The sequence below is a fragment of the Sarcophilus harrisii genome, chromosome 1 (assembly GCF_902635505.1).
Source record: "Sarcophilus harrisii chromosome 1, mSarHar1.11, whole genome shotgun sequence".
Lineage (NCBI taxonomy): Eukaryota > Metazoa > Chordata > Mammalia > Dasyuromorphia > Dasyuridae > Sarcophilus > Sarcophilus harrisii.
In genome coordinates, this window is record NC_045426.1 from 300,431,467 (window position 1) to 300,453,279 (window position 21,813).

Sequence of the window (21,813 nt, forward strand, 5' to 3'; positions counted from 1 at the left end):
TCACATCAAGGAATATGAAAGGTGGATTCAAGTTTACAAAGTTTTGGTATTCTTTATTTTACTTTGTGTAAAAATAATATTGCTATGTGAAAATGAATGTGCTTCACCAAAAAAATCATTGTTTACTATTCAAATATAGGATTACATGTGAAAGTTTTGATTATATGCTATTAATTTTATCTATCCAGATTAAGCCTTGAAGCAAAAACTTTAAAAACCAACAACTATGCCATCTGGACTAAAGAAAGCAAAGAAAACAAAAATCCATCAATGGGAAAAGAGAATTCATTCCTTTAAAAGACTTTTAGCAAGATGACAAAAGTCTTTATTGTAAGAAAATATATCTAAGAAAGTAACATTTTCTTAATTTTCTACAAAACAAAAAAAGAATGCCAAGTGCATCTATAATGTCATAAGGTAGCATTTTTAAAGATTATATATATTACACATAGTAGGTTAATACAGGTCAAATGAAAGTATGAATAAAAATAGATAAAATAGGATTTCTTCTAATGCAAGTAAAATTTAAAATATTAATTGAAGAAAAATAGTATGTTTTACAAAGATGCACACTGTATTTTATTTCTAAATAATTTTTGAAAAGGTCAATAAAATATCTATATTTTAAAACAATCAGATTTTATTACTACTTATGGAATAAGACAGATAAATGTGACTAGTATTCCTGTTTCCTTTACCATAAATTTTTATATAAGCAATACAGCTTACACTACATATATGTGTCTATATAAGGGAGACAACACTATGAATTAAATAAGGGACCCGTTTAGAGTAATTGAGTTCCTGTCTTGTCTGACACATATGAGTTATGTGACTGTGAGTAAGCAGTTTAGTAAAAAGGTACAATGTGCTGAAATTCAGAAAGTCATATCTACTTTGTTATGAACCACAAGTAACTGATTACTTAGATTTTCAAGGCAATAATTTTTAGACATATTGCTGATCTACATTGTTGTAAAGATTGTTTTACATTGTTGTAAATTTCCAAATCAGAAATTTCCCATGCTAATGAAATTTCAGGTCTGAACAAAGTTAGATGAAAAGTGTGTGTGTGTGTGTGTGTGTGTGTATGTATGTCTAAATCCAATTACATATGATTTGTAACTAGGCATCTTTCTATGAAAAATAATGTATTTTTTCCAAAATTGTCATAATATTTACACTTGAAGTCAACACTTTTCCTCTTAACCTACTTTCTCTCAGAAGTGGGTAATCCTATAATTGAAAAAGTTAAAGTAAAATCTTAACATGACTATTTTCTATCTACTTTTTAATGCCAATGAAATACCTTTAGAAGATGATATTTTGGGGTCTCTATAATATTATCATAGTGACATTATTGTCCAGAAGGCAACATTAAGATAAATAATTTATTCCACAAACTCTGGAATTTTGACATGCTACAATTGTATTAAAAATAATTTTTTGGCACTACCATGTCCTTCTTCCCCCACCAAATAAAAATATTATATGACATGTTTATTTTTAAATTAAAATTAATTTTACTTTGTGACTGCTCAAAATAGGTAGAGGCACAGGGAAAAGATATTCCAAGAGGAAGGAACATAGGCAAAATTGGAGAGACAGGAAAGTATAGGAAATACATGAATGTTCAAGCAGTAGGTCAGATTTTCTAGAGAACAGAATATAGTCTGAAGTTTCAGAAAACCGAGTGAGGAGTTTGATTCTACAAAGTATTCATTGAAAGGAGAATTCTGTCACTCATGGCCAAATGCTTCAGAATGATTTTTCAATCTCAGCTTAACTAATGTCTTCTTCCCTAGACAAAGAGAGTGAACAGGGGACTTATTTTCATTATTACCGTTTCCCAAAGAGCTGTCATACCATAAAATAGTAAGGGGGCTTCCCAATAATTGCTTTTTGGGACCTAGAACAAACACACACTTGAATTAGATTTCTAACCAAGGTGCTGAAGCTTGGATCTACTTGGTCAGTATTCTATCCATTGCACTATCTAATGGCCTTGACAGTAACTTTTAGTGGCAATCTGAGGTTGCCTTTCAGTACCAGAGTAATCAGATAATCAACAATAATAGAAGAATGGAATAAATGGAGGAAATTAACACATGGATCAGAAATTTTAGTCCATATATTTGGAAACTTCCCTATATAAAAAATTGCTTATCTTGAATAATACAAATCATTTTGCCAATAGAAATTCGAACAATTAACAAGTACAAGTAATCAATGTGGAGAATGGTAGTACACAAGTAACACTTTTTTTCCCTAAAAATAATTTTCCGCTGATTTCTTGGTTACTGCCCAAAATCTTTTTGTTTAACTATGGTAGACAGAGTCACAATCCAAACAGGGCTATTCAGACTTATGAAACTATTTGCTCAAATATATGATGGTCTGCTCAATGGCTTTGCATCTACTTTTTCCTAGTGCTCCCTTTAATGACAAGCCAATTTACATGAAGAAATATAGCTTTCCTAGCTTCAAGTCAATGTACTCAACATCTGATTTGTGTAAACTATATTCTACTTCATATATCATCAATGAAAATAAAATAGTCAGAACTATTCCAGCTTGGTTATCTAGGTGTATTTTAGTAGGTATACATGTTTTTTGTAGAGGTCGCTATTTTCTCCAGAAAAGAAAGCAACAAAAAGACTAACAGAACCAAATGCATTTTATTACAGTTGACATCTTGAGAGTCATAACTGAGGTGTTTTCAAAGATTAAATCTGAATTGGAATTAAACACAATGGGAAATCATTGACAATATGCTATCATAAAAGACTCAATAAACATATCCTCAGGATAGTTTCTTCATATAGCAAACAAGAGGGATTCTAATCATAATGATCATTCAGTGAATTCTCTTCCATAAAGAGGGAAGCCTTTCATTTTTTTTTTTTATTTAGGAGAGAATAATGCTAACATTTATGCACATGTGTTCCCAAATCATAAACCTTCAAGGTTCTGCTACTCTACTTTAGTGAAGTATTCCTTTGAAATACTGTTTAGAGCAAAAACAAAATAAATGCAAAATGAGTGGCACTTAAAGAAAAGTTGTTATTCTTGCTTAATCATATCCAACAGATCTTTCTCTATTCCTTCATTACTTAGTTTATTTAAGCTGTAGTAGCGATGTATAATTTTATCAGCTGTGACCACCACAATTCGGAGTCCGTGGGTATCTTCACCTAATTGGCAGCCAATTGCAGATGATACCACCATGTCAAGGTTGTTGTAGAATCCACCAGCATTCCTATGATAGTGTCCAGAGAATACAGCCTTAATGCCTATTAATTAAAAAAAAAGAAATCTTCATAATTGTGAGACATGAAACTTGACCATTCACATCAATAAGTACTTAAACTACTTATGTATGATATCATAAATAGTAAGAGATCAGATTACTTAAGTGATGGTTTTGTTAGCCCAACTCATTTCCAGAAAATAACACCAGTAGCTTTTTGACTCCAAAGAAAGTCAAGAGACAAATATATACAAACGTATATTGCATACATGCTCTACTGTGTATAGAATATACATACTGTGATTGAATGGGTCATTCTATATATGGAGAATTAAACATGCACTAATTATATACATGCTAAGAACTTTGCAATTCATTACGACTTTGATAGCATTCTTAGGCAGAACTTCCAAGTCATTTGTCCTATGATTTTTGAAGGGAAATGGGATAGTTAGAATTAAGCCTGCCTGAGAAGCTTGTAAAAGCCTGACATATAAAGCAGTTGGCTTTTTGCACAGTAAACTATGTTTTTGAACTTTTACTTTTTATACTTAATTCATAGTTGTAAACTACACTATTTTGGAAGGATGTCAGGCAATTTTGAAAGTATTTCAAATGAGCAATAATTAGTTGTAAAAGTTCTTTTATGTTTAAATTTCATGCCATTTTTGTTGGCATTCTCAAAGAAAAGTACATTAATGGTTATTTTTCATGTGAACAGCAAAGCTTTTTTTTTTTTTTAAACCAATAATCCAATTGGATATTTTAGATTTTAACGATATGATACTTTAAAAAATTATGTTGTTTTGTACTGTCCTGCTTATAGTAAATAACAGCCAATATAATCACAAAAGCGTTCTCAGATTGGTCATGGTGCTTAAAAACTCTAGGGATATGTATGAAAGAGACAACTTGTGAACTAATTAGTTCTATTCATAACCTGTTCCTTTTCTTACAAAAAAGCCTGCTTGCTTAATAAAATAAAAAATACAGTATGCAACTTCTTGTGGCACTATTAGTGCCTTCCAATATATTCTACATATGACTGCTTGTAGAATCTTCTCAAGACAGTTATGATCCTACAATTTTTCCAGTTAAAAAACTGCTCAGTTCCAGTTTTTACTGTATGAAGTCTAAATTTTTCAACCTGTTGTTATTAATTTAGAATTTAGTCCTTACCTAATTGTCAAACTTTATCATCTAACCTTAAGAAAAACAACAAATAAGCAACTGTCTTATTTTCCCCTTATCTTTAGGGCTCATGACAAAACAATTTTTTTTTTTTTCCACTGATAATTTGAAACATGAGCATTTTGGCCCTAATACCAGAGAATGGAAACTGAAAATGTGTTTTCAGCTATGTCTAGTTTTGTTGGCTCTGCTTAACTCCAGGTATAACTGGGATAAAGGGAACCAATTACAGAATCATAAGAAGTCAGAACAGAAGGAATTCTAAAGATTAATTTTAGTCCAACCTTTCTTATTTTTACAGACTAAGACTCAGAGATATGAAGTGAACTGTCCAAGTTAAAAGAGTTAGTGGTAAGAGCTTAGAATTTTTATGTTCAAAGTAGAACAATTATCACTTATTTCTATTAGGTGCCACTATTCTTCCACAGAGATCTGCAAATCTCAGAGACACTTAGTTCCTCCTTGTCCCTTACCTTGCCTTCCATAGCCATCAGCTGGAGTATTGTCAGTTCTCCATTTCTTGCAATGATCTCATTCTCTTCATATACAAGGCTAGCTCAGGTCTTTATCATCTTCCTAGACTACTGAAATAGCTTCTTAATTGGTTTCTCTCCCTTGAGTGTCTCCATCTTTTTTGTAGCTGCCAGTGTGATAGAAATTCTTAAATGGTCTCTTGCTTAAAAAGCTAAGACAAACTTCTATTTAAGTCTTCACTTCACACCCAGCATTATTCACTGCATCATTTAACTACCCCAAGTACTCTTCTGCTTTCAAATCTTTTTTTTTCCATTTTACTGTTTCTTTGTTATTCCTCACTCTGCCATGCTTTCCCTTCAATACCATAGCTTATTTTATTCTTTTGTCAAGTTTACTTCTTCTCTGAACATGTGAAATGCTTTCTTGCTTCTAGATTTTTGCTTGTTTATCCCATTTGGAATGCCTACCACTTGTGCTTCAAACTATCAAGATCAAATTTAAAAAAAAAGATCATTCATCTTAGAAGGCCCAACTTGTATGTGATCTTCCTGAAGCCTTCGGTTCTCCTCAAATAGATAAAATATTTTCCTCTATGAACTCCTGCTGTAAATAACTATCTTATAATTTATCTCCCAACCTCCAATCTTATATCTCTGTCTACTGAACATCTATCTCACACTGGACATTTCAGGCATCTTAAAACTCAACATGGCCAAAACACACACTTTCCAAACCTCTCCTTGTTCCTACCTTCATTTATTTCTATGGAGGTTACTGCCCTCCCACCTCAGCCAACCATACCCCCAAGCCAGGGGCCATGCTTAGGCCTGCACATACTCTCTTACCATTCACTTTCACCATCCCCCCCCTCCCCCATTGGTTTCTCTTCTTTTTTACTTAAGCCAACCACTAAGCCTTTCCTGAGCTCCTTCTAAGTGCTAAGCACTGTTCTAAGTTACTTTTCTAACATCTCTGACCATCAGTCTGGTGTAGGCCACCACCTCCTGCCCAGATTACCACTGGAGGGTTTCTCAAGTCTCTTCCCCAACTCCAGTTCATCTTCTACTTAGCGGTCAATCTGATCTCCCTAAAGTACGGGTCTAATCACATTACCTCCTACTGGATAAATTCCAGTAGATTCTTATCACATTAAGATCAAATAGAGAATCCCGATTGACTTTTACAGCTCTTTATAACGTGGCCTGCCAGACTTCTTATGCCTTACTCCCTGACACCTTCCCACCCTCGGCCCCCACCCCAAAACACTTAAGAGCCAGTGACCTGGCGTCTTTGCTGAATATCACTCTCCATCTCCTGATTCCAGCCATTTTCACTGGCTGTGTCTCATGTCTGGAACCTCCTGGTTTTCTTTAAATCTTAAAGTCCTGCTTTCTGCAAAAAAGCTTTTCTGCTTCTCCTCAATTTTAGTGCTTTCCTTGTGAGATTATCTCCAATATTTCCTATCTATATCTTGATTGCACATAATTGTTTACATGTTATCTCCCCAACTTTAAGCTCTTTGAGAATAGGGACCTTGCTTCTTTGTATCCCTAAAGCTTAGCACAGTGCCTGGCATATAATTGAGTTCACTTGGCATTCATTTTCTTCTGATTTGGGTCATAGTTACTATCTACTTTATTTTTCTCAACAAGAGTGACAAGATTTATTTGCTTTTATATAGTATTCATAGTTTACTTCCTCTCATGTCATACACTTTAATGCCTTATCTTTGCATGGAAGTGCCCTGAGGTTCTTGAAGAATATGCCAGCTAAGCCTAAACTTTGCAAGATTATATTCTGTTGGAAGGACTTTGAGCAAGGCCTTGGTGAGTTGACCCTTGGTGAGGGTCAGGGTTGCCTGAGGATTAATTTAGCTAAGGACAAAGAAGTTCAGCACCTAGAGGTATTATATTAGGTAATGAATCGTTTGGTTATGAAGACCTATAAAACAGATGAAAATGTAAAAGTCCTCTGTACTGTATCCTTGTTTCCACAGTGATGCTAGTGGAGTGGATAAAAAGAGGCTAAGAATTACATAGTTTTCAGACAATATGCAAAAATTAATTTATCATTTTGTACTTGAAATATGAAGTGTTTGTACAATGACTAGTGAGTTAAAAAAATCAAAATTAGAAAAATGAATCAACTCCATATTACATTCTTCTTTGTTAAACAGAATCACATAAAGAAATTTTAGCCAAAAGAAAGAACTTTTGGAATGAGATGATACCGTTGCTAAAGACTAAGGTCAACAAAAAGGACTTACTTAATTATATTAGTGGTGGGGGCAAGAGGACTAATGAAAAAGTAGAGCCTCTGGCATAGGTAAATGATGTTTTAATGAGAGAACAAAAATTGATCATCAAGAATGGAAAGCCCTTAAGTAGGAAGATAATAAGATGTCAGCTCAATGAGTTTGAATGATTAGGCGGAGGCAAACTGAATGTAAGCATATAGAAAGAACTGGTAAAAGAAATTGATAAGGACACAAAATATACTTGAAGCAAAGATGCTTACAGCAGGGTGTTTACTCAGTGTGACTGATGAGATAAACAATGGTTGTCTAGTTTACATATATACTTAGTACTTAGTATGGTGATGTAATGGTTCTCTAGTCCACATATACATAGTATGCTGTAATGATATAATTGTAATAGGGTATATAAGGGCTAAGAAGGACTGAAAGAGAAACATTCTATGTTTGACCAGCCTTGTGGTGACTCTCCTTTCTTCATCATTTTTCCATCTAAAGATCAAGGACTCGGGCTGATCCTAAGGTCTTCCAGAAAGCTAGCCCAAACATTACATTTTGGTGGCCAAATGTGGGGCCCTAGAAATGCAGGGCCTTGCAAAGCAGTTCGACTGACACAACTGTAAGCTCAGTAGAGAAGTCCCTGTGACCCGGAAATAGGGTGAATATAAAAATAGACAAGCAGGAAACTAGTCACTTTTGTTTTTCAGTTAACATGGGGCAAATAGTAAGAAAAGAGTCTCTCCCATTCCAAGGAAGTATGTAGCAAACACAATTAGGTTAATAAAGAAGCAAGTTTTCTTGGTAATTGGGAGCATATCATTGGACTCTTAGAAATATTAGAGTGCACGCCTCCTTGTTCTCTAAGGAAAAAAATTAGAGCCAGATAAGTGGAAACTAGTGGGAGAACAACTAATTGAATATTACAATGATAATGGTCCTGATTCAATTCCTAAAGAAATATTCTATATATACAACATAATACAATTGCCTATAAAGAATTACATAAGTTCTAAAATAAGGAAAAAGGAGAAAGAGCAATAGGGGAATGGTACTGACAGAACAGCTGAAAAGCATGAAGAATTGGACAAGAAAGGAATTAAGTACAGTGCTGATGAAATTGAGGAGTGTGGTACTTCTCAGTCAGTACCACCCATACAGTAGCTTTGTCCACCCCCATGACATGATTACAAAAAGCTAAAAATGAAGGACAGGATATATCTGATTTTAAAATAGAAGCATACCCTGTGATTGAAGAGTTTGACTCTTTAGGTCAAGAAAAAAGAAATACACTCCATTTAATTTGGAAATTATCAAAGATCTGAAAAAGACTTTCACTCTTTATGGGTCTACATCGTCTTATGTTAAGATGATACTAGGGAATTTGGCTTTTGAAATTTTAACCCCTAATGACTGGTAATCTATAGCAAGGACATGTTTAGAACCTGGCCAAATTTGCTGTGGCTTTCTGAGTATAGTGAACTCTGTGGAATACAAGCCCAATGAAATAGGCAACCTGGAGTTAATATACCAGTCACCTCTGACCAACAGGTGTAGGTCATTATGCAGACACTTTAGCACAGATTAATTAGCCTATAGCAGCATATGAGCAAATTGCTGCTGCTGATGCTATCAAAACATGGGGCACTGTCCCAGGAAGGCAAGATAGAAGGGAAGCTGTCACGAAAATAGTGCAAGGTCCAAATGAACCCTTTGCTGATTTCGTGGGACATCTGAAGACAGCTGTCATATGAACTATGGATGAAAATGTAACAACATAAATTATAAGACAATTTGCTCATGAGATTTGTAGAAGAATTATACTAGTGTATAGTCACACAAAGATGGTGCTTTAGAGGAGATCATAAGACACTGTGCCACAGTGGGCACAGATACCTTTTATATCCAGGCTATGATGCAGACTTTTCAAAATCTGAATATGGGAAGAAAGAGTCCCTTTTGGCAAGAGACTTCCAGAGAGACTCTCAGTGCTTTCAATGTGGTAAAGTAGGGCATCTGAAAGCTCAAAGTTGACACAGAGAACAAGACTCAAAACTCTATGTCCAAAATACAACAGAGGCTTCCATTGGGCATCAGAATGTAGACTGATTCAGGGAAATGGGAAGCAGGTTCAGCTCCAGGGGGCCCAGGCAAAAAACACTTGGGGCATGATGGCACCTGATGTTATACCCAGAGAGTCTTTAGAAGTACCCAGAGAGTCTTTAGAAGTACTAAGACATGATCAATCAGCTGAGAAGCAACTTGATGGGAGAAAAGGATTACAATTGGGGAGAATAGAGTTGTATGCAGCTGGGACTACTGAGATATCCCCTGGAGAGGTGAAATCTATCCCTGTCTGGCCTATTGATCCCTTGCCTTCAGCCATAGTAGGCTTGACCATTTCACTTCCTGAGAGTGCTTAAAAACTATACCCATCCATACACTGATTTGGGAAACTGGGGAATATGTAACTAATATCCCAGTCACTAATATAGATATAAAATGTGTGACTTATTACCCAGGGGAAGCAGTAGCATCAGGTTTACTGATATACACACTCCTGATAGGCAATCTGGTGATATTTGCCCAGATTTTGACTCCCAACAACAGAATCCAAGAATATTTTGGACTCCAGCTGTTACAGCTGACCATCCTTTGCTTACTATCTATGTAAATGGTATATCGTTGAAAGGGTTGGTAGACATGGGTGTAGACTGTACAGTTATTAGAGGTGCCAATTGGACCTGTCATTGGCCAAAGATTAAGGCCGACATCTATATGTCTGGCCTAGGAAGGTCAATAGAAGCTGAAGTTAATGCTACTCCTTTGAGATGGATATCTGAAGGTGAAACAGAAGTTTTTACTCCTTCTGTAATAGAAAAAAATCCCCAACAATCTATGGGAAAGAAACATTTTACAGCAGTTAGGATTACAAATGAGTACTTCGGCATTTTAGGCAGGGCTGCTGTTCTCTCACTTGTTCCCATTCAATGGAAAACTGATATACCTGTGTGGGTAGAACAGTGGCTCTTAACAAATGAATAAATTCAGGCCTTATTCTATATAGTACAGGAGCAACTTGACTAAGGATATTTACAACCTTCTCTTAACTCCTTGGAATTCTCCCGTATTTGTTGTAAAAAAAAAAAAAAAAAAAAAAAAAAAATCTGGAAAAATGGAGGATGTTGACTGATTTAAGAAAAGTAAATGAACAGATGAAAACTATGGGAACTCTTCAGCCTGGACTTCCATCTCCTACTCAGTTGTCTAGAGAATGGCCTTTTTGGGTTGTAGACATTAAAGATTATTTCTATTCTATCCCTCTGGATCAGAAGGATATGAAAAGATTTGCCTTTTCAGTACCCAGTCTTAATTTAGCTGAGCCTTATAAAAGATATAAATGGGCAGTTTTGCCACAGGGAATGTGAAATAGCCCTACTATGTGTCAAATATATGTGGCTGCTATTCTTACTCCAGTAAGAAAAGCACTTTCAAAAGTTATGTTGTTACATTACATGGATGACATCTTGGGATGTGCACCCGAGGAGCAAATGTTAGAAGCATGTCTAGAAAAGACCATAGAAACACTAAGGAACTACAAACTGCATACAGCTCCAGAAAAAATTCAAGGACATGTTTCTTTTCAATATTTAGGATATGAGGTATATCCTAAGGTGCTCACAGTACAAAAACTTTCTTTAAGAACAGAGAAGTCTTAAATGACTTTCAGAAATTGATAGGAGATATCCAATGGCTGCGAACAGTGTTAGGCTTAACTATCTATCAATTACAATTATTATATGACATTTTAAGGGGAGACATTGCTTTAAACTCACCACGCCAGCTTACAAACAAAGCTCAAGAGGCTTTGAGAGAAGTTGAACTGGCTTTATCCAATGTGGTTGAAAAAGTTACTCAGAAACCCTTGGAAATAACAGTTTTTGCTACAAAGAGGCACCACAGCAGTCCTTCATGAAGGATACAGAGTGGGTGAACCTCGTGGCACAACCAGAACAAAGCCTTACTCCTTACCCAGTGCTTGTGGCTAGAATTTTATTAAAGACCATTAAGTGAGCAGTACAATTATCTGGGATAAGAGCTGACAAGATATACACCTTTTATACCAATACACAAATTAATGTGTGCTGTGAGACCATCTCAAGAGTGGCAAATTTTATTGGCCATTACTCCAAATTTTACACACAGGTCTCCATTAAAGATAACCCGGCTATTATTATTACATAATTGGCAGAAGAAAAGGTTTCTAAAGTTCCTCTTAAAGGACTATCTTTACAGATGCATCCAAACATAATATTTGTGCTGTATAGTCTCATGACTTAACTATAAAGAGAGTAATCAGAACTCCTTTTCAGTCTACTCAGCAGAATGAATGGTATGCAATTATGCTAGCTCTTACTTATTATCCAGGAGATGTAAATATAATAGCTGATTTGGTTTATTCAGTAGCTGCGATACAAAGAATTTTTACAGCCCAAATAAAATTTGTAGCTTCTAATATATGGTAGCTTTTTAAGGAACTTCAAGAGCAAGTGAGAAAGCATCCAGTTAAGATTTATATCTTACATGTCTACTCTCATAGTGGAATTCCAGGTCCTATTTTTTTAAATGGAAATTCAAAGGCAGATAGCCTTCTAACCAAGTTAGCCAATACTCCTTTATTTCAGGCAGCCCAAGAATCTCATTCTAAATATCATCAGGCTGCTCGAGCTTTACATTTGCAATTTGGGATAACAAAAGAGAAAGCTAGAAGCATAGTAAAAGGCTAAACAGCTTGCTTTCCTTTCCATGCTCCTATGCTCTCTCCAGAGAAAAATCTTAGTGGTTTGAGACCCAATGAAATTTGGCTGTCATTTATCCATGTTGTAGTAGACACTTTTTCAGGATTTACTTTTGCAATACCAGCAGCAAAAGAGACACCTGAGTAGTCATTGAATTCCTTATACAAGCTTTTGCAATCAAGGGTATGCCACAAGCAATAAAAAACAGATAATGGACTTGCATATATTTCTAAATATTTTGCATACTTTTGTGCACAGTATCAGATTTTACACACCACTAGCATACCCTTTAATCCTCAAGGACAGGCAATTGTAGAGAGGAGAAACAGAGACATCAAGATACTCCTCCAAAAACAAAAGAAGTGGGGAGCCACAGGTAACCCTAGAGAACTTTTAACCTTAGCTCTTTACACTATACATTTTTTGATTTTTGATAAAAATGCATTAGTTCCAGCAGACAGGTTTTATAACCCACTGGAAGGGCAGTGTCCAGTGCGAGCAGCTCCATTAACTTTAGACAGTTGCCAGGTGATGTGGAGAGACCTAGAAAATGGTGAATGGAAGGGACCAGATAGGTTAACCGCTTGGGAGAAAGGATTTGCTTGTATCTCTACAGATGGAAAAGGAATCAGATGGGTGCCAATGAGCCACATTTGCCTTGTTCTTTGGAGAATGATGGAAAAGACCTTTTAAAAAAAGGAAAAGACCCAAGAGACATCTGGTGGTTCCATCTCTGACTACATGTGCCACTAATAAAGCATGACTTTTAACCCTATGAGTATGGCAATTGACTCATGAACAGCAAAAATTGTTAATTGTTGCAGGCTTTCAAAAATCTGCAGGAATCATTGGATTCCCTGACACATGAAGTAATGGACAATAGATTGGTTTTGGACTATCTCTTGGCTGCTGAAGGAGGTGTACGTGTGATTGTTATTTACATATCCTCCTTCTATGACTTATGGATATGTATAATTCCTCATGATCATGGAGATTTTTCTTAGAGAGCCCTTTTATGGCTTGTTCAGTTTAAAATGGGGTTAGTTAGGTGAGAGAAAGTTATTCTCTTTCCTATTCTGTTAATCTAGGGAATTAATATTTTTATAAATATTCAAGCATTTTACTTAATACATGTTTTTTGGGTTTTTTTGACATTTGGACAAAATACCTAATATAGATTGTTTTAATTTCATCTTCATTGGTAGCCAGTTCCTGATTTCTTTCCTTCCTTTCTAAAAATTAAGCAGTGGTTTATCTATTAGAGCATTTTATTGTTTTTTTTTTATTAGACCAGCTCACAGTATTATTTGTTCAATTTTTTTTTTTAACTTTCAATTTTGTTTATTTCTCCTTTTAATTTTCAGGTTTCCCAATTTGGTTTTTAATTGGGGTTTTCAATTTGGGTTTTTTCTTTTTAAAATTGCATTGATCTGCTCTTTCTCTCTTTTTTTAAAATGATGTATATGAAGATAGAAATTTTCTCATAATTTCTATGTGGGCTCCATCTTACAGATTTTATGTCATCTCATTGTAGTCATTATTTTTAATGAAATTATTGTTTCTGGTATTTGTTCTCTGACCCATTCATTCTTTATGATTAAATAATTTGTTTCCAAATAAGTTTTAATCTTTGCTTTGACAGCCCTTTCTTGAATGTAGTTTTTATTGTATTGTGGTTTGGAAAAGGTGCATTTAATATTTCTGCTTTTCTTTGTTTATGAAGTTTTTATATCTTATTATATGGCCAATGTTTGTGGTGCAATGCGCAAGTGAGAAAAAGGCATATTACTTTCTATTCCCAATTTTCTCCAGAGTTATATCTAACTATCTATTCTTTTCCTTAACTTTAAAATTTATATTATGATTAGATTAATTTAGTTCTGAGATAGGAAAATTGAAGTCCCCCCACTAGTACAGTTTTATTGTCTATTTTCTCTCATAATTATTTTAATTTCTCCTGTAAGAAGTTGGATGCTCTGTCAATGTCTTAACAAACTTAATTAGCAAAATTTAGTTATCTTTATTATCTCTTTTAATTAGGTCTAATTTTGCTTTTGTGTGAGATGATTGTTACCACCACTGTCTTTTTGGACTTCTGTTCAAGCATAATAGATTCTATTCAAACCCCTTATTTTAAATTTGTGAGAGTCTTTCTATTCCAAGTGTTTTTTGTAAACTACAAATTAGAGGATTGTAGGTTCTAAATCATTCTGGTCTCTACTTCCATTTTATGGGTGAGTCCATCCCATTTACTGATTGCTGTGCATTTCCCCTCAATCCTATTTTATTTTATTTCTTCTTTCTTCCTCTGCCTCCCAACCCTTTCCTCAAAAGTCTGTTTTACTTTTGAATACTGACTCCCTTATTCCTTCTTTTTAGGCATCGAATGTTCAGGGAAGATTCATACCTCTGGTACAAAAGAGGCTAAGCTGTTTTCAGGGCTGAACATTTCCATAATATCCTCAAAAGACCCTTATAAATCAATCAGTGCTGAAGCCTTTGACTTTATAACTCAGATTGAAGTCAATCCTTTTCTAGGCAAACTTCCAACTAAAGAAGAATTTCTGAATGTCATTGAATGTAACAGCAGACATTGATTCTATTCCAGACAAGGAAGGGAGTCCACTGTTTATACAAAAGTTGACAGAAATCTTCTCGGTTATATGGTAAGAAGAGGTGATCTCCTAGGAATTTAAAGATGCCGATATTGTCCATCTTTATAAAGAAAAGAAATATAGGTTGTCCTAGACTTTTTTAAGTCATTGCTAGCAAGATTCTTTCAAAAGTCCTCCTTAATTTAACAAGTTGGTCCTGTCCCTTAGAAGATGGTCATCTACTTGAGAGCAAGTGTGGCTTCAGAAAGAGTTCAGAAATGGTCATCTACTTGAGAGCAAGTGTGGCTTCAGAAAGAGTTCAGAAATGTTTGCTGCTAGGCAACTTCAGGAGAAATGCCAGCAGCAGAATATAGGTCTGGATAACATTTTCATTGCTCTAATGAAATTTTTAATACTTTTAATACTATTTTAAAAGTATTTTTAATCATGAGGATTTTTAATACTATTTATATTATTGCTTAATTAATTATTATATTAACTACTATATAATATTTAATACTATTAATCATGAGGATTTGTGGCAAGTATGGCAAAATTTAGTTGCCCAAGAAGTTCTTTACTACTATAGATTACCTCGATGTTTGAGAAGCTCTAAAGGAAAGTATGGGAGAGAAGCAGTATGAGACTACTTATCAAACTGAAGGTCTGCAGAATTATTGTGCTGATCTCATTGTTTTATAGTTAAGACTGGACAGTCTACCATCACCATGATAGGAAACTGAATCACTTCCATTTGAATTATCTCAGGAAGATTCTGGCAAGATGAGGTACTGGACACCAAGGTCCTTTCTTGAGTAAATGGCTAATTCTACTGCAAAGAATGAAATTTTGATGGGCTGACCATGATATTTGAATGCCAAAGCATGTTCGCTGAAAAGTACTATTTTATGGAGAACTCACACAAGGGAAGTGCTCACATGATGGTCAGAAAAATCAATACAAAGACACACTCAGGAATTGTGAGACGTGGAACACACGGGAGACCACACCCAGCATGATATATCCTCATCAAACATGGTATTGTATTCTAGGAACAAAGCAGAATTGCAATAACACAAAATAAATGTGAGATGCAAAAATGTAGACATCTCTACTCCAAATGTTCAAATGAATTATTTGTGTCTGACCTTGTATTGGTCTGATCAGTCCAAGTCAAACACACTTTACTTTGACCCCAACATAGTGATGTCATTTTGTTCCTCTCCAGAAGGAAGTACAACTAACCAACTCTTGGGGAGTGCAATACCAAGCTTCAAGCTTTTTTGCCCTGTTATGTTCACAATTAATTCTAGAGGATCTGGTAGGTTTTTGATGCTTCCCAAGTGGTGTGAGAGGTATAATTACAGCTCTCTTCTGGTCTATGGCCTCTGCTGTCTTATTCCACACTTCTTCCTCCCTGCAACTGAGACCAATGCCTATGTAAGGACCCTGTTCCCTAGGAACTGGAACTGTGAACTAGAATGAGGGTCCTTGTTTTCTTATAACCATAAATGGTCCTCTGACCTGGAACTGTGACATAAAATTAGGGCAGTGGGGTTGTCAAATAGTATCCAGTTGCAGACCCAGTGACAGCAGAGGGGTCTACTTGTAAGAACTCCTAATATTGTTGCTGCTGCTGTCACTCTGTTGCCTCCAAGACCCACAGATGATGCTATCACATGTTCTTGACCAGTCCCTACACAACAGTGCTAGAAAACACTCTAAGAAATATCTCATCCCAACTTTTTGTTGGTCACGCCATTCCAGAATTTAATGTGATACATTAAAGATGTTTGGAAAGGGATTTTGGGAGAGTTAGACTGGAATAGAATTCTCCCTCTATTCTGCATCTTGGCTCCACTTCAAATGTTTCCATTTAGATCCATTTCAAATCAGATAGAAAAGTAGAATTCACAGTTTAACACCATGGTCTAATATAAAAGCTATCTTTAGAAGTAGTCATTTCATGAAAGTTATGTTGGAAGTACTAAGAATATAAGTAATTTATTTTCTTTTAATCTCATATTAATTTTATTTTACTTGAATATGTATCTTATATACACACACACACACACATATACATACATACATACACACCCCCATAAGCACATCTATTTGACATACCACATAGGTCTTTGCATAGTCAGCCAGAGCAATCATTGAGAAAATGTTGTAAATGTGACAGGCAGATGGCAATAGAAGAGTGTCAGACTTGTCGGGAAGGTATGAGTTCAAATCTAGTCACAGATACCTATTGGCTATATGAACCTGGGCATAATCTGTCTGCCTCAGATTTCTCATCTTTAAAAGTGGAATAATAATAGCACTAAATGAAGTTAATGAGATAATATTTGTAAAAGCTCTTTGCATATCTTAAAATTCTATAAAATTCTACATAGATATCATTAGTCACATCTAAAGTATAAATTCATTGATAAAAAATTCATTTAACAACAAATAGAAATCTACAGAAAAAAAAAGAAATAATTAAAGTATACTTTGGGTGTAAAACTTTCATAGAGATGCAGATGAAGTCTTCCCTGACTGGGAATGTTACCTAATCAGATATAAGTAACTACTTTTACATCAAAGAGACCAAAAAGAAGTAACAGATGTTTAACAAGTGGGCTTTGGAGGTGCAAACTGCTAATATAAAATCTTGTTTAAATACCAATTAATACTTTCAGTAAGAGGCTCTTTTTTAAGTTAACATACTTTGGTTGCCAGCTTAGGACCTTTGAATTCCAGTATAATTACCCTCACCAGAATTTCACTAATAAGCATTTAAAAACAAAATAAAACAAAACATCTGTTATCCAAGACTGCAGTGTATTATAGAGAAACTAAAAGATCTGTGCTCTAGTGGCTTGGCTGATCAAACCTCTGACATTCTATAATTCTAGGTGCAAAGCAATTATAGGAGATGACCATAAGACTCTCAATCTTCTTAAAACATTGGATCTAAATTCTAATTTCATGATATGATTCTATAAATTGAAATTCCACTGTATATACAAATGAGGAGACTACTGGCTAGGAAGCCCACAATGCAGGCTAAATTTTAGCAGAGATTCTAAGTGGGCAATGATTCCCTATGATTCCCTGTGTACAGGAGAGTGAACTTCCCCTGAAGAGGTTCTATATTATGGAGGAAATGTGTGTTATAAAGGAATCTCCTAATTTTCTTTTTCGTTCACAAAAAGAAAAGTACGCAAACAAATCCCCTTTTGTACAAAGCAAGATTTCTGGAACTATAGCATGACAAAATAAAGAGATGATCTGGTTCCTGTCTTCTCCTCAAGGGAGCTTATCTTTCATTCACTCTACTAGTCTAGATAAAAGAATTCTTATTGCTGGAACAGCTCATAGATACTTACTTACTCAATCACTGTTAAGTGTAACTTGTCCCAAGGTTTTGAAAACATATGAATTATTTTTTCATCTTTTTGCCTCTGAAGATATATAAACTGAAAATTAAAAACTCTCCCATTTCACACTGAGACAACCCTCTTCTAGTTTTCATTATCCAAACCACAGTACAAATAAAAATCAAAAAATCTCATCTTTCCTACTAATATCAGTCAGAAATTTTGAAATTAAGTTCAATAGAACTGGGCCTTCAGAAAACATTTTTCAAACTATTTCTGAAATAACAATTCCATTAAAATAGTCAGGGACTAATTTACACAATACTTTAAAAATACCTACCTCTTAATCTATAAATTCTGAGATACTTAAATTTCTTATTTTTTTAGAATTTTGGAGTTCTTTTCTTTTTTATTGCTTTGATTAGTTTCTTTTTATTTAATATTATATTTACCCCTCAATTATAGGGAAAACCAATTTAAACCTTCTTTTTTCCTTCAAATTTTGATTCCAAATTCTCTCCTGCCCTCCCTCCCCTCTCCATCTCATTGATAAGACAAGCAATTTGATATAGATTTTACATCTGTAACTGTACAAAACATTTCTATATGTCAGTCTGCGAAAGAAAATGCAACATTTTCTTCCCCCTAAATAAAGTCAAGAATAAAATCTATCTTTGTTCTGCACCCAAGTTCTACCAGTTATTTCTCCTGAGATGGGCAGCACATTTCATCATAATCTAACAGAAATTGCCTTGGGTCACTGAATTGCTGAGAATACTTAAATTATTCAAAGGATACTTAAGTTATTCATAGTAAATTATCATATAAGGCTGTTGCTACTTTGTACAATGTTCTCCTGGTTCTGCTCATTTCACTTTGCATAAATCCATAATGTCTTTCCATGTTTTTGCGAGAATATCCTACTTATCATTTCTTTTTGGCTGAGGCTATTTGGGATTAAGTGACTTGCCCAGGGTTACACAGCTAGGAAGTGTTAAATGTCAAATTTGAACTCAGGACCTTTTGATTTCAGGGCTGTGCTCTATCCACTGCACCACCTAGCTACCCCTGTTTATCATTTCTTAAAGCACAGTAGAATTCCACCACAATGATAAACAATAACTTCTTCCGATATCCCTACAATTTCTAATTCTTTGCCACCACTAAAACAGTTGCTATAAATATTTTTTGTACACACAGATCCTTTTGGTTTTTATGCTTTGGGGATACAGACCTAGTAATGGTATTGTTTGGTCAAAGGATATGCATGGTTTTATAATCTTTTGGATATAATTCCAAATTGCTCTCCAGAAAGGGTGAATCAATGTACAACTTCAACAATAGTACCATAATTAGTGCTTTAATTTTACCACATCCCCGTTTCCTTTTTGATCATATTAGCCAATCTAGCAGGTATGAGATAATAGCTTTGATTATTTTGAAAACTGCTTGTTCATACCCTTTGATCATTTATTAAATAAGGAATGGCTCATTTCTATAAATTTGATTCCATTTTCTATGTTTGAAAACTGAAATATTATAAGAGAAATTTATAATAAGTTTTTTCCCCACAGTAAGGACTACCAACTATGTATTTCCCTTCATTGTATTTCTACTATTTATCTTACTTTCTCATTTTGCCCATTCTTAAAAAGTGTTTTGATTCTGATTTTTACATCCTCCAAACTGCTTTCTCTTTTATCAGCTCTATCCACTGCTTTAAAAAATTTTGTTCTGGAAGGTGTCATAAGAGTCACTTGAGTATAGGGTGAGTGAGTGACGTCATTCTCAATTTGAAATGAACATCCAAAACTCTTAAAAATGCAAGCAATAGCTTGAATAGGACTTATATAGTTATTAGAAACATGCCTGGTTACATTGACCAAATAATTGTTTATACTGGTTAGGATGGCCAGATCTATTTATCATGAGTTACCATTAAATGTTTATCAATACATTTGAATATTGGTATAAAGAACTTGGACCACAGATTACATTAGCAAAAAGCAGATTGTTTGATTTTTCTTTGAAAATGATTTGCAGTGAACTTAAGTTGCAACTCTAACTCATGGCAGAATGGCTTAGAAACCTAAGCCTAAGCAAAGTGGAAACAGAAAAGTCATTCCTGTGACATACATAATATTTGAGAAGATATTGTACTGTGAACTTCCTAAATTTTGGAGTTCAGAGAGGGTCAGCTTTTGCTTCACCAGAGACCAGACCAGATGGAATCCAGCTTCATTTATTAGACCCAATTCCCTGTACCTGTCAACCTCAACCCTCAAATCTATCATTTCCACCATCCTGGGTATGGTAAGACTGTTTGAAGATAGTATGAATATGATGTTGGGCTGGTTTATTTTCTATTTACACAACTCGGAGAACTTAGATGATTTACCCTATGTACGTTGTTAATAAATATAAGGCTTTTCCTCTTCTTTATTAAGAAACAACTAAAAAGTGCATATTAAGACCCATGTTAAGGTCTATAAATGCAATTTCATTGAATGTCTTTCTTTAAAAGATACATTCTTAACTCTGCCCATTCTTTTTAACATAATACCCATGGGATTTGTTCTCAGGAAATCAATAACAGAACTGAAACAGAAGTTTACATGCTAAATAAAAAAAAAGTCAGATATTTGACATTTAGTATATTTAAGTTATGGATTTCAATAGTAGACTAAAATAGTTAGGTGAAACTATATGAGACTGAATAGAGAACAATTATTTTAATATCAAATGGAAATGCTTCTGCTCTGAGGTTCAAGATTTTACTCTTAGGCAACGATGTTCTTATCCTTGTACTTTAGAAAGTAATTCAGATAAGAAACAATTAAGAGGGCTGCCATGTTTTTCCTTACTCATTAATCATTTTCATTCAATTAGTCATTAACAATTGTAGAATTTCTGTAGTTACTACTCATAATAGGCTGGTACAACACTGTTCATTCCCACAAACAATTTTATTAAGCACTTATGCTATACAAGTTCCATATGTGAATCTGCTCTGATGCCTTCTTGAAATGTAGAAGTGATTCTAGGTCCTGAGAGGCGGTGCCACTGATGCATAAACTATGACAGGTGCTATTAATTCTGGAAAGGCTTCAAAAAACCCCTTTCAAAGTTTATTTTGAGTGCTATATGTTACAAAAGGCCTTTCCTGATTCCCCCCCAATTAGTGGTGCCTCCTTATAACCATCATACCATCACACATTTACTATGTCCATATGCAAAAAATATAACATATATGAAATTATACTTATATTTGCTTAGAGGTGTACATGCTGCTTCCCTAATAGAATTTAAGATCCCTGAGGACAGAGAATATTTCATCTTTGTTTATGTCCCCAAAGCCAACTACAACACCTAGCACACAGCAAATGTTTAATAAATGCTTATCAATTGATTGATCATGATACTAATGATATGCATGGTTGTTATCTTAGGGGTAGCTAAATTTAAAGAGGCTAATCATGAGTAGGCTGATGACTGGGTGATCTGGCAATGACAACCCAGAAAATAAAGAAAAACACAAAATGGCCCTCAGGCCCAAGTGTAGCCCAAAAAGTAGGCAAAGGATACAAAAGATCATACAGTTCAAAGGTCTTCTTAATTGACATGAATGATGTCTACTTTTGAGTCCAGAAAGAATTTCTTATAGATGGTGAGAAACTCTAGATATTGCAAAATGCACTGACAATTGCATCAAGTCTGAGGATGCTGCAATGTCTCTTAAATAAGAACCATTATAATATATTAATAATTTGGATCTTGTTTAACTTCCTGTGTTAGAAAGAACTAGACAAATAGGTAGAACTGTCTACACCAGGGCCAAATCTAGTCCAGTGTCTAATTCTGTACTGTTTGTCCTGTGTTTTAA

The 21,813-nt window shown here is 34.7% G+C and overlaps 1 protein-coding gene across 1 annotated transcript in view; it reads right to left on the reverse strand.

Annotated features, from left to right (window-relative positions):
• Positions 1–2,659: 2,659 nt before the first annotated feature.
• The window catches only part of CPPED1 (calcineurin like phosphoesterase domain containing 1), a 136,370-nt gene continuing 117,216 nt past the window's right edge, over positions 2,660–21,813 (reverse strand). The window contains exon 4 of the mRNA XM_031944403.1: positions 2,660–3,293. Coding sequence (XP_031800263.1) covers positions 3,064–3,293 — 230 coding nt within the window. The 3' untranslated portion in view covers positions 2,660–3,063. The remainder of the gene's footprint in view (positions 3,294–21,813) is intronic.